This window comes from Polyodon spathula, chromosome 7 (assembly GCF_017654505.1).
Source record: "Polyodon spathula isolate WHYD16114869_AA chromosome 7, ASM1765450v1, whole genome shotgun sequence".
Classification (NCBI taxonomy): Eukaryota; Metazoa; Chordata; class Actinopteri; order Acipenseriformes; family Polyodontidae; genus Polyodon; species Polyodon spathula.
Window position 1 is genome coordinate 47,512,724 of NC_054540.1, and position 11,989 is coordinate 47,524,712.

General features: G+C 38.4%; 1 protein-coding gene across 3 annotated transcripts in view; it reads left to right on the plus strand.

The window, feature by feature from the left end:
- LOC121318690 (diacylglycerol kinase delta-like) overlaps positions 1-8,357 on the plus strand; it is a 118,725-nt gene extending 110,368 nt beyond the window's left edge. For all 3 annotated transcript variants that reach the window (XM_041255629.1, XM_041255631.1, XM_041255632.1), the window contains 5 exons: positions 255-369; positions 1,776-1,865; positions 2,349-2,465; positions 3,692-3,800; positions 7,538-8,357. In XM_041255629.1, the coding sequence (XP_041111563.1) occupies positions 255-369; positions 1,776-1,865; positions 2,349-2,465; positions 3,692-3,800; positions 7,538-7,551 (445 nt within the window). In that variant the 3' untranslated portion in view covers positions 7,552-8,357. The remainder of the gene's footprint in view (positions 1-254; positions 370-1,775; positions 1,866-2,348; positions 2,466-3,691; positions 3,801-7,537) is intronic.
- Positions 8,358-11,989: the final 3,632 nt, after the last annotated feature.

Sequence of the window (11,989 nt, forward strand, 5' to 3'; positions counted from 1 at the left end):
ACTGTTTTAATAGTCTAATAGTTTGCAGTAGTTGAGGTAACCGATCTACAATTGTTTAGCTTTGTAATTACTTTGCAAATCATGTGACACGTGACGAGTCAACGTTTGCCTGTCACTCGTCGACACTATTCCGTTCTGTACAAGATCATTTTTTCAGCGGTATAGCATTTTTTATACGTTCTTTATTTTGTAATACTATAGGCTGTCACAAACTTTAAATTGCCCAGTGATTAAAAACTATTTATTTTCCCTAGAATCCGCGAAGCAGCAAAGACCCAAAAGGCGATTGAGCAGGAACTGGCCCACCCAGTCAATGCCAGCGCTCTCATACTGAATGAATCCTTCTCAAACAAGGCCAGTACTCCAGAGGTAAGGGGGCACCAAACTCCTTCCACTTGTATACCAAACCCTGCCCTCCAGAGATGGAGAGTTTGGAAAGTTTGTCATTTATCCAGGAAGTTAAGTCATTTTATAAACAGAGCCAACCCAGAATGTTAGGGCCTCCATACAGAAAGTGCAGAAAGTGTTCCATAAACTGTGAAATGAAAATAGCAGTTTGTAAAATCCTACACTACATGTATTGTGAGTAAGCAGATTGTGGGGGTTGACTTTATTCAAGATTAGAACGTGACTCAGAGCTCCAGACCAGACCAGATTGAAATTCTAATCTCATCTGGTTTATTAATGTTGTAAAGGAGTGACTGAGTGCTTCCTTTAGGGTCATGACGTGTACATTGTAAGATGCAGCAGTGTATGAGTCATATCCTCATTCTTAACAGGTTTTACCGTAAATGTGTGTTTGATCTTTTCCAAGTACTGTAGCACGTGTACTCGAGTTATCTGATGAAGTCAGAAGGTTAGTGGGATTGTAGCCAACATAACTTTTACAGCTAGTGTACGTACCTCTGTTATATAAGTCTCGAATGTCCAGTTTAAAAAAACGCATGTTATAGTTAACTTGTAATCTTTTTTATTTTAAAACATGACATATGGTACTGCTTTAGGTTAAAGAAATCTCTCTTGGGAAGCTGTGCGTTCAGTTTGTGTTGCACCTGGAGGTTGAAATTGTCTCCAGCCCTTCAATGGCTTCTTTCCTGCCATTAACCAATCAGCTGCTTCCCCAATTGACTGACTTGCTTTCATCCAGTAACATACTTTGACCCAGAAGCCACCGCTGAGTTGAAGTGACCTAGAAGTACAAGTGAAGCAGATAAAGCATAGTAACTGAGAGCTTCCTTTAACCAAAAGCAGTACCAGATGTCATGTTTTAAAATGAAAGTATATGTGTGCTATAACATGTGTTTCTTTCAAAACTGTATATTGGAGACCTGTGCAGATAATGGAAGTGAGAAACAGGTACGATTCAGGAAGTTATTGCTTTAGCTAAAATTACTTTAAACAAGCATAGAACTGTCAAACGTACTTGTTCAAGAATGTATAACTTATCAAGTACTAACCCTATTGGCTTCAGTTGATGCTTTATACGTCTACGGATATGTATTCAATTAACTTTTGTACAACCATTTAGTGTCAATGCAATTCAAAAGAAGTGCCTTAGATTATATGGCTTGCTGTAGGTAAAGTGGTCAAATTGCAGCTAGGCCACTGAGTTTGAAGTAGAACAAATTAAGCTATTAGATACTAGGAAATAGGCAGCGATAAAACAGCTTGCAGTTGCCTGATTGCCTTACCATTTGTGAACACAGTTTTAAAACATGCAGCATTTCCTAGCCGTGGTGTGGAAGAGGTGCTAAAGCACATTGATTTTCTTGCAGTATCTCAGTCGGAATGCAGCAGTGGATATTGTGAACTCTGTCAAGGTTCTACAGCTGGAAACAAAGATGCTGCTGGAAGGGAAGCTATTGGTGAGTGCAACACAGGACAACATATGCATGTAGCTGAGCAGGGAAATCCACTGTATTATATGTACATCTGTGCTTGCTGGGAGCCTGCCTTTATAAGAGTTCACTATAGTACAGTTTGCATGGTCCTTTTGCAGTTTTCCCAGTCTATTCATTCCTATGGCTGCATTAAGCATTTACTACAGTTAACCTCTGTTGCTGTGCTATGCTTTATCACTGTGCTATGGTTTTTCTACAGTACATTTTTATAAAGGAGAATATAACTGTGCCTATATACTAATTTGTACTATAAATCTAGGTGTTCTGCAAACATAAACTTACAGATTAATAATATGTTTGGCCCCTGGACTCTCACGCTATCCCAGTAGGCAACATTCCAAACAAACATGGATTGGGTCTCCTGGTTTGAGAGTAGAAGCTGGCCATTGTGCGATCAGTTCTTTTCTCTTTATATGTCATCACTGGCTCATGTTTGTTGTATTGCAGCAGCTGGAATCTCCCCAGGAAGAAGGGCTGCACTCTGCACTGAATAACCTCAGCAACGAGCTGCAGAAAGTAGCAGAGATCCACTGGATCACACATATCATCAACTGCACTGAAGAGGTCAGTCAGGGGAACCTCCTTATTAAGAAACTGCTTTCAGTCTTCCATTGAAGAGTTGACTTCCATGATCAGAACAAGTATCCTTCTCTTTTTATTTAAAATTCAATATTTTTGCCAAATCACAGCATACATTAAATACCAGAGACAAAGGTATATATTTTTCGATTTTGGTAAGTTTGCCTGAAACAATCACGATGCATTGTCTGGTTTTGAAAATCACGCTTAAAAAAAACTCTACTTGAAGGGGATAATCAGGTTCTGTTTTATTTTTTATATATATTATATATATATATATATATATATATATATATATATATATATATATATATATTATATATAGATATATATAGATAACGTATCATGGTTAATGCATAGCAAAGTGTGGTAAAGCATTGTGAAAGCACAGATCTATGCTTTAGGTTATGCTTCGGCACTGTTCATAAAATGCTCTGTGAATGACCTTCGGAGAATACTGTTTCAAAACCTTTGGAAACAGTGCCACCTAGTGGTGAGAAATTTTAGTTTTAAGTTAGAATGTTTGCAACTTTAAGAAATACAGTTCCTCCTGTTTCTAGTAAAATATATAATAGACAGAATGTCTTATTTAAGCAGATAACATTAGACTATTAGAATGATGAGTGGTGTTTACTGTATCTGAAAAACAATTTCTTAAGGGTAGATATTGAACTATTCCAGTTTTAACTGTGGTATATAAGGACGTGGTGTTATTTTGAACAGATACTGTGGCCAAATAATTGATGTGATAGGGTTTAGAACTAAGAAGTGAGTGTTCACCATCCAAGGAAGTTTCCATTGATATACATGAAAAAGCAAGTTACACAAAGTAATTACAGTATCTAAAATTATAACACTGATTGGGGAGGGGGGGGGGGGGGGGGGGGGGGGGGGGGGGAATGCTCCTCCTAGAAGCACAGAAGATTCCCAAAACCAAAAAGGTTGAGAGAAGAGTCCTTTACTCTCAACTACATGTGGACAATAGTTGTTCATGGTTAGGATTTTGAACTAAACCTTGTGGTCTTCTAAGGTCAAAAAATAGTATGTGTCAGTTTCTTAAAACCATCTCCATATTCACAGTCTTGAGTCTTGTGGATTTCTGGCCCTATATTGATTTGATTTAGAAAGAGCCCATAAGGGTGAATGAGCGAGCTTACTTCTGTTGTCTCACAGCAGGAGTTCAGTGTATGTTCCTCCTTTCCATCACTCAGGAGGGCCCCAGGAGCAGTAGCAAGAGCAGCATGAAGGTGAAGATCATGCCTAAAGCCAAGAGGGAACGAGAGAAGCTGCAGAAGCAGAGATCCAACAGCTCACTGCCCGGTAAGAGAACTGGAACCAGGGAGCATTTTCACTGACACAGCACAGCAACGCATTAGCAACACTTTCATGTGTCACAACTTAAAGCTAATATGATTTTTAACAGACTTATGAACAGAAAAAGTTACATTCGGCCAAAGTTAAAATCAACTAAAACCACCTTTATCTGAAAGTGAAGAAGGCAATAGATTCATGGTTTGTATATACAATTTAATTTAAAAAGTATCCAAAAACACATTATTATCTTTACTCATTTGCTGCTGCTGCTTCTTCCTGTTGCAATTAATTCTTTTTTTTTTTTTTTTTTTAAACACAGCTCCAATTTTACTCCCCACAGATCGTATCAGACAACAGCTCTATTTAGCAGCATTCTCGTGAACATGAGTGAGTTGCAGGACCTCGGCTACAGGGACATAGTGAAGAAGAACATCCTTTAAAAACACACAGGGGAGACATTAAGAAAGACTTCGAGTCTAAGCATTTATACAGGGTGTGGCAAAGTGGCTGCTGATAATGAACAGGTGCAGAGGTGATGGTCTGCAGGAATAATCACAGGCAGACAATTGTAATCCAGTTTAGAAAAAGGACACTATTTGTAAATCAAATAATAAGCTCCGGTAACAGCAATGTGTAAGACATGGAGAAGAGTAACAGGGATTGCAGCCCTAAATAATAAAAACAAATTATCTGCCCCACAATAATACTCGCCACGGTCACCCGTCCTGGTGCATGCAGTAGCGCTCATGGTGGGTGATAACAATTTATTATTTCTCGTGACAGTTTTAGTGCAGATGATCCAATTTTGTGCTGGCCCAAGGAGACAGCTCCAGATTCATGTTTAGCTGCCTAGTGATAGACAAACACAGGCAGTTACTTTAAACAGACACGTGGGTGATAACAATTTATCAACCAGCCTAGGCACAAGTTGCACTAAACCACTTTTCTAGACTCCAGGTCCTACACGTCATCGTGATTTTGTCCTAAGAGGTGTATCTAAACCCTTACACTTAACACAGGATTCTACGTTTTGAGAAGAAGAGCTCCAAGATCAAAACTCTTCTCTAAGAGGTGCTTTTTGTGACATGACACATCAGACTACTTTGGTACTTTTTAAATAACCTATAGACCTACCTTACAGCAGGCTCATCCGGGGGGGGGGGGGGCGGCACATTAATTAATAATGAAATAATCCCCTGTTTCGGAGGTCACATCCTATATCCTTTCAATGAAAAAGACAGGACAGTCTAACTGTGCCTTCATTCCTTCCAGGGTATTCATACACTGATTTCATTTGTTTGGTTTTCATGTTATAGTAACCAGGAAACCAATTATTTTAGTGTGTTGTTTTTTAATTATTGAGGTCACTGGTTGTTCAAACTGTAGATAAAGGATAGAAAGGAAATCAGGTTTTAAATTGCTTATGAGAGGATCAGCCATAATAAAACTCCCATTTTTCCAGTTACAAAAATATATATCCACAGGGTAAAAAGTAAGACATTTTTTGAGGCTACCAGTGGTTTAGAAAGGTTTGTAGTTAAATACATTTAGAGAAGTCACCCTTATAAAAGTTTCCCATAATAAAAAGTGTCAAAGCATAGGCAAGCAAAGTCCAGAGTGGTACAGTAAAGCATATTAAAACACATGGCAAACCATGGGAAACTATGCTAAATGCATGGGAAATGCAAAACTGCAAAAATCTGTAATGCACATTTACTGTAGTAAACTTTTATAAAGGACTTTGAAAATGGTGGGATGAATATAAACTGTGGATATTTTTTAACCTAGAGTGTTTAACAGTTTTGTGGAAAATGAATCACAGCACACCAGCTCTCTTTTTCATGCTCCTCAAACAGCACTGTCTATCAGTAACATGTGGAAAAACCCTACAGCCATGCAGAACACTGTGTCTACATCTATGATAAACTCATTACTGTAGTTTTAATTACAAAAAAGATGCACTGGAGTACATAAAAAAAAATATTGTCATTGTAGCCCAGCCTCATGAATAATAGCAGAGGGCTTCCTGTCTCCTGTTGAAGAATTGCACATACCTGTAAACTACACACATGCCATCATAGAGGCAAAAGATAAGAAGCGGACATGGTCCAAGAAATCCTCTACACACTTTCTACAAATCTATATTTACCCAGGGCAGGCATATAGTTGCTTTGAGGTATTTTCACACATGTTGTGGCTTAGTCACAGTAGATTATTTCGGTATTATAAAAAACACAGACCGCCCAGAGAGGGCACCTTGAAGCCCATATCACATGGTCTTCAATGGAGCCACACAAAAAGATGTTGCTGTGAGTGCTTTTAATTCTAGTGGCTTCAGACCTCTGAGGGAGCTTGTACTGTTGCAAGCCCCATCACAGAAAGCTGTGCCCTGTTTCGTCTGCTCTGGACCGCTCCTCTTTGTGTCTCTCTTAGTCTGTGTCTTTGCCTGTTGATTCTTGGTTTGTATGTGTGACAATAGCAACTAGTCTCCGGGTTCAATGACAAATTAGAAATCAAACAACTAGATAGTTTCAGCAACTTTATTTTTTTTCAGCAATCATAACAACACCACAGTCACGGTGCTCTTTTCTCTTACGGCATTACTCACGGAATATTGAGGAAAACTTTTGTATTCATCAGCAACAAAAACTAGTGCTGTATAAAATCATGAAAAATAGTCAGACAAATGTATCCTCATAAGAGGGCTTTACTGTTTTGGGCTTGGTCATGTAATGGCACGATGCAGGACTTACCAGATGGTAAAGCCCTCTTTGGGTTCTGTTGATTTAAATAAACGTAGGGTACAAATACTTTTGTCTGTGACTGTATTTAGTTTGTTTTTGAGGTTCTGGTAAACTGGAAATATTCAGTGCGCTATTTCTGACAGTCCTTTGATCCAATATTTAAATTAGAATCATCTGGATTTAGAACTTGAATGCATCTGTTCTGTTTAACCAAATCTTCAACCTATCCACACGTTACCTATTGCATATGTATCCTGTGAAATCTACATTTTAGACATTCAAGAGGCAGATGGGGGAACATATATTCAGCTAAGCAGAAGAACATTTTGGCAAGTGCCTTCGTCAGTTTGGACATTTTCAGTGAACTTCCCTCCTCCCTTCTTACTTAAAGATCACCTCTAAGAAGCCAAACTGATCATAATTTTTAGAGTGACAGAGAAGTGAACCTGGGTTCTTCTATTCTTGCGTACAGCACTGGGACCCAGGTATTATACTTCATATTTCTGCATGTGCTAGATACCATGTGGATGGGGTGAAATCTTTGTAAGAAATGGAAGTAAATTAAGAAAATGTAAATCACCTTAATGTTTGGAGGATCAGATAAGACAGATTTGGAGGCCCAATGTCAAGTACAGCTAATATCAAAACCAGCAGGGTCTGTTTTACCTCATCGCACTACAGCAGACCCTACTCAGGATTGGGGGAAAAAATACAAGGTGAAATAATTGGGCACTTAAAATTTAAGTGTGCCAAGTTTTTCTCATTGAGAGATTACTCTTACGTGAACATTAACACTCTTGTGCTGTTTCTGAATATGGCTCTGTTCTGTTTTTCATATTGTTTTTAATAAGCCTTTTTCCATTTATGCATTATGTACATTTAGAAAAAATTTACATCACTGTATTGGGGCCAGTTTGTAGGAGATCATTAGGGTGGGTGGTTCGCCATTTGGTTCTTAATAATATACAAATATTTACATATTTTGTTTCTTATTTTTAGGATCTTGGGATTAAAAAAAGTGGGTCATATGAGGCGGATTCTCCAGGGAATTAAAGAAATGAGCAGCCACTTCTGACGAGGGACAGCGGTGCCACATTTGCTTCAAGACCCCTCTGCTACAGGGCCCGTCTTCTGGGAGGGCTGATGTTGCGTGCAGAAGCCTGCCCATTTCTTTGTCCTGGGAGGAAGATGGCAAAACAAGGGCATGGTCACACATTTTTCTTTGCAAGCATGTAGTCTCATAACCATACAAAGAAGTTTGGGTGGAACTAGGCCAAAGGGCTTCCAGCGCCTCTGATTCCTGTCAGGCCCTGCAGCGAGGACTCCTTGAAACCCTCCGTTAGGGTCTAACAACATGACAAAAGCCACAAACCTGACAGAGTCTGTCACTTTCAGCGACTTTCAGGAATCCCAAGGTCAAAATATCTGGGCTTTTGTTTCTTCTCCATGGAGGGATACTGTATAAGCACCTTGAAGAATGTATGTGCCGCTGCTGCTGTTTTTGACTGTCTGCTTTGGAACTTGTGTGGAGTTACAGTAATGTTAGTGCTGCTGCTGCCCTGGTGCACCAGTGTCTTGTGTCTCCTGCATGGCTTCCCCTAGTGATGCAATCTTAGTGACCTGCCAGATTTTTGCTCGTAGTGTAGATTGTGGCCCTATTGTAATTCTGTTCAAAGCTTAAGCTGAATGCAGGACCTTGATATTAAACCTGAGCCTCACTGACAATGGTACTAGGCACCAGTATTGATATTTTGATATATCAATATCGATAATAATTTCCGTATCCCGATATCGTGGGATTTAAAACAAAAATTCACATACGCTAATACTAGAAATACAAACACAAGTTTGTTATATTAAGATAAAAAAAAAATAAAAAAAACTATACATACCAATCACTGTCAGTGTCGAAGGCAAACACCACAGACAACAGCAAGTAAACAGAGGAATGGAACACTTTATTTAAAAAAAAAGAAGTAACTTCTTTTATTTTAAGTAAAAGAAGTAGCTTGTAAAAAGTAATACAAGCTCACTGTAGAGCAGCCATTTATCCAACTCCTGACGCAGTCCCATGTTTCTATATGTAAAATACCCAGTAGATGGTGCTCCTTTTTAGGTATACGGTTAACACACACACACACAAAAGTATTATTTAACCATGTTATCCCATTGGCATTTAGGTACCAAACGCTATCTGCATGCTGGATTAAGGTCACCCATTTGCCATTATTTTGAGATATGCGCACACACAAAGGTTCTTTGCATATTGTCTGTGTGATTACTTACTTACGCTATTATTAATGTATTTTTAAAATACGAACTTTCGGTATTATAAATGAGATGTAATTTTAGAACATCAAAACAATGCAAAATTTATCATGACACCATACTTAATACTTTTGTGTGTCAGCATTTATACGCAGAGCAACTGAAGATTCAGTTACTTCCAGATTGGCAATGCGCAGTGAAGTATAGAAATATTTAGGTTTTGAGGTGGCTAATGATGGAATAGTAAAACAATATAACAATATCTTGTTGTTCTCCATGGATATTGTGAAGCAAAGCACCACTAAGTTAAAGTAAGTTATTGCTTTTCATATGTAAATATGTTATCGATATCTATATAGTTTTCATATGGCTGCTCACCACTAATAATAGCGTTATTGTTTTGGACGTATCCCTTGGAAAATCAGTTTACCTGGGTTCACAGTATATCACTGTCTTTGGTATAGACTTAATTGTTCACCACCAATCATTAATATCCAGTAAACTACATCCCTTACCCTCATCTCCAGCAAATAAGACCACACCTGCAAGCCTCAACTGAATGTTACTGTAGTCCTTCTATCGACTAATCAGTCGTATATTACACAAATTAAGTCTTGATAAACAATATTATATTAAAATATTGCAAAAATATATGAAAATGAGATATTTACCTCAATATTACAGTATGCAATACTGTGTTTACAATCAAGCCTTAATTGCCAACATCTTCATATGCAACAGATCAGGTGTTTGGCACAAGGAAATTAGGGTCTAGTTTGATATGGTAGTTTTTCTCCATACAAAAATACTTGGCAATTACAGGGCTTATATCAGTTTGTTTGCCCTGGAACACTTTGCAGTCACAATAAAAGACAATGCAGAAAATCGAATAAATGTATTTATCCACCGCCAATGAAGATTGATTATAACATTGTTTGGTACTGTCCTTCATAGCTGATTCAACCAGTAAAAACGCTGACTGAAATTCAATCAGCTAAACGCTTCCATCTATAGCCAGACCATGCGCTTGTTTTCCTCAGCAGCTCCTGGTGTTAGGAGGTCTAATATTCCCCACAGTCATTTAAGAGAATGAGCTTTCTTGCGTTTTGCAAGTTGGTGGGTTTGCTGAAGTTGCAAACGAGGACAGTTGTAAAATTAAATAAAATAAAATAAACATCAAATTGTAATAAGAATATTAAAACCGCAAAGGAATGTATTAAGAGCATATATAATATAGAATATATTACAAGCCAGCACAATCCCATGAGGTTTGTAATACAGCTAGGTAACACAGGATATAAAAACAAGCTGCTACAAAACATGGTATTTGGAAGTGCTGCAGGAAAACATAACATTTACTAAACACATTATATAAAAAAGGTGACTGATGACCAATAAAATGACAGCAAAATCAGAAAATCATACTATTAAAGTATACAAGAACTGTGTAGTCTCTGTGATTCCTGAACAGATGGATTTTTTTTTTTTGTGTTTCTGTGTGTGCCTTGGGTGGGTTATATTAGGTAGTGTATTTAAAAATAGCCCAAGACACTGTAGCTTAATTTGGCTTAATTGTAATTGTGTTTGTTTATTTTATTAATATGAGATATAATGTCTCCGAGCCAAAAAGCAATGAAATGTGTACAGTGCACTGATGACTTCTATTTAAATGATCTGCTGTTGCTGTTTCAATATTCATGATCTTATTTATTTTTGTAAATGGTCTCATTGAATTCCATTGTGGATATACCTCCAAGATGGCACATTTATTGTACTTGATCGTTTACATGTCTACCAACATTTTTGCTGAAGAGTTGATGGATTGAGGAAAAGCAAGTATTAAAGTTGTACTGGTACTGGACAGTTTCTATTGTGTTTGATTGACTGAGCCAGCTTTCTATGTGCAAGTGTATGATTAGGGGTTCCTCAGTGTATCGCCTGATAAAAGCAAGGCCACTTGGTGTGCAGTGTGAGTCACACAGGCAGGAGAATGCAGGTCAGGGTCACCCACCTTGCAATTTTTTTTTTTTTTTTTTATATTTAGTCTCCCAATTTGTTATGTCCAATTATTTTTTTAGGCTCAGCCAATTGTGTGCCAGCCCCTGGGAGCTCCCATACACAGTTGGCTGTGGAATAGCATGGACTTGAACCGGCAACATCCAGGCTACAGGGCGTGCCTTTACTGGAAATGCCACTCGGGAGCCTCTGTACTTTCTTTCCTCATAATGTCCTTAGGTCTTATTTAATTCTTATGGTCGTACATGGACACAATTTCAGAGTGGATCATTTGCTTTGTTGGTCTGAATCCTTGACAGTCAAAATTCCATCCAGAATGTCTGAGAAAAAATGTGTTCTAATTTTTGCAGTATTTGTGCAGCAAAGCAAACATATTAATGGCAAACTTGGCAAATGCAGGAAAACATGGCTGCCCATTAGGTGTAGACAAGGGCACAATTTTGTGCCAGTCTTCAGATCCCAGATCCCATCTAAGAACCATCAAGTCAGTCACTTGGTATTGCATATATTCCATTTCTAGGCTATCCAGCATATTTCTATTAACAATCTGGTAAAAGGATTAAAGTAGGACGATGTCTCCCGATCGCCCTGTGCTTTGGCTACTTGGTTGAAGAATGCCTACCAATTTCAGCACAGTACTGTTAAATTGGCATTCTTTTTTTTTTTTTTTTAAATACTTTTCACTGCCATCACCGAAGGGGTAGGGTTATGTCATTCGAGCTGATTGGGTAAGCGACAAGCTTACCAAAATCACAGAAAAGTTTTATTACTTATGGAAAGTGTTCAAACGTGACTGTAAATTTACATTTGGCATCCTGGCTGGGCAAAGTCGCCGGTCTTCACTGGGGATTCCAGAGGGAGCATCACACTGGCACCGACACTCCCACACGTTAGAGGCAAAACCAGCAGGGACTGTTTCTCCCGGCCACACTACAGCAAATCCTACTGAGCTTAACTGTGCACCTGTAAGGGTGGCCTTTGTCATCCAGTGTAGTCTTTGTAGATTTCATATCTTTATACAGCTGGTCCCTTTATTCTAACATGAGTGTTTTTGGACATCTTCCCAAAACCAAAGAACTGTACCTGACCAGCAACACAAGGGGAGGAAACAGTAAACATCAGCAGAACAAACTCAGATACCTTATTTAATATGGAAGCTTGTTTATA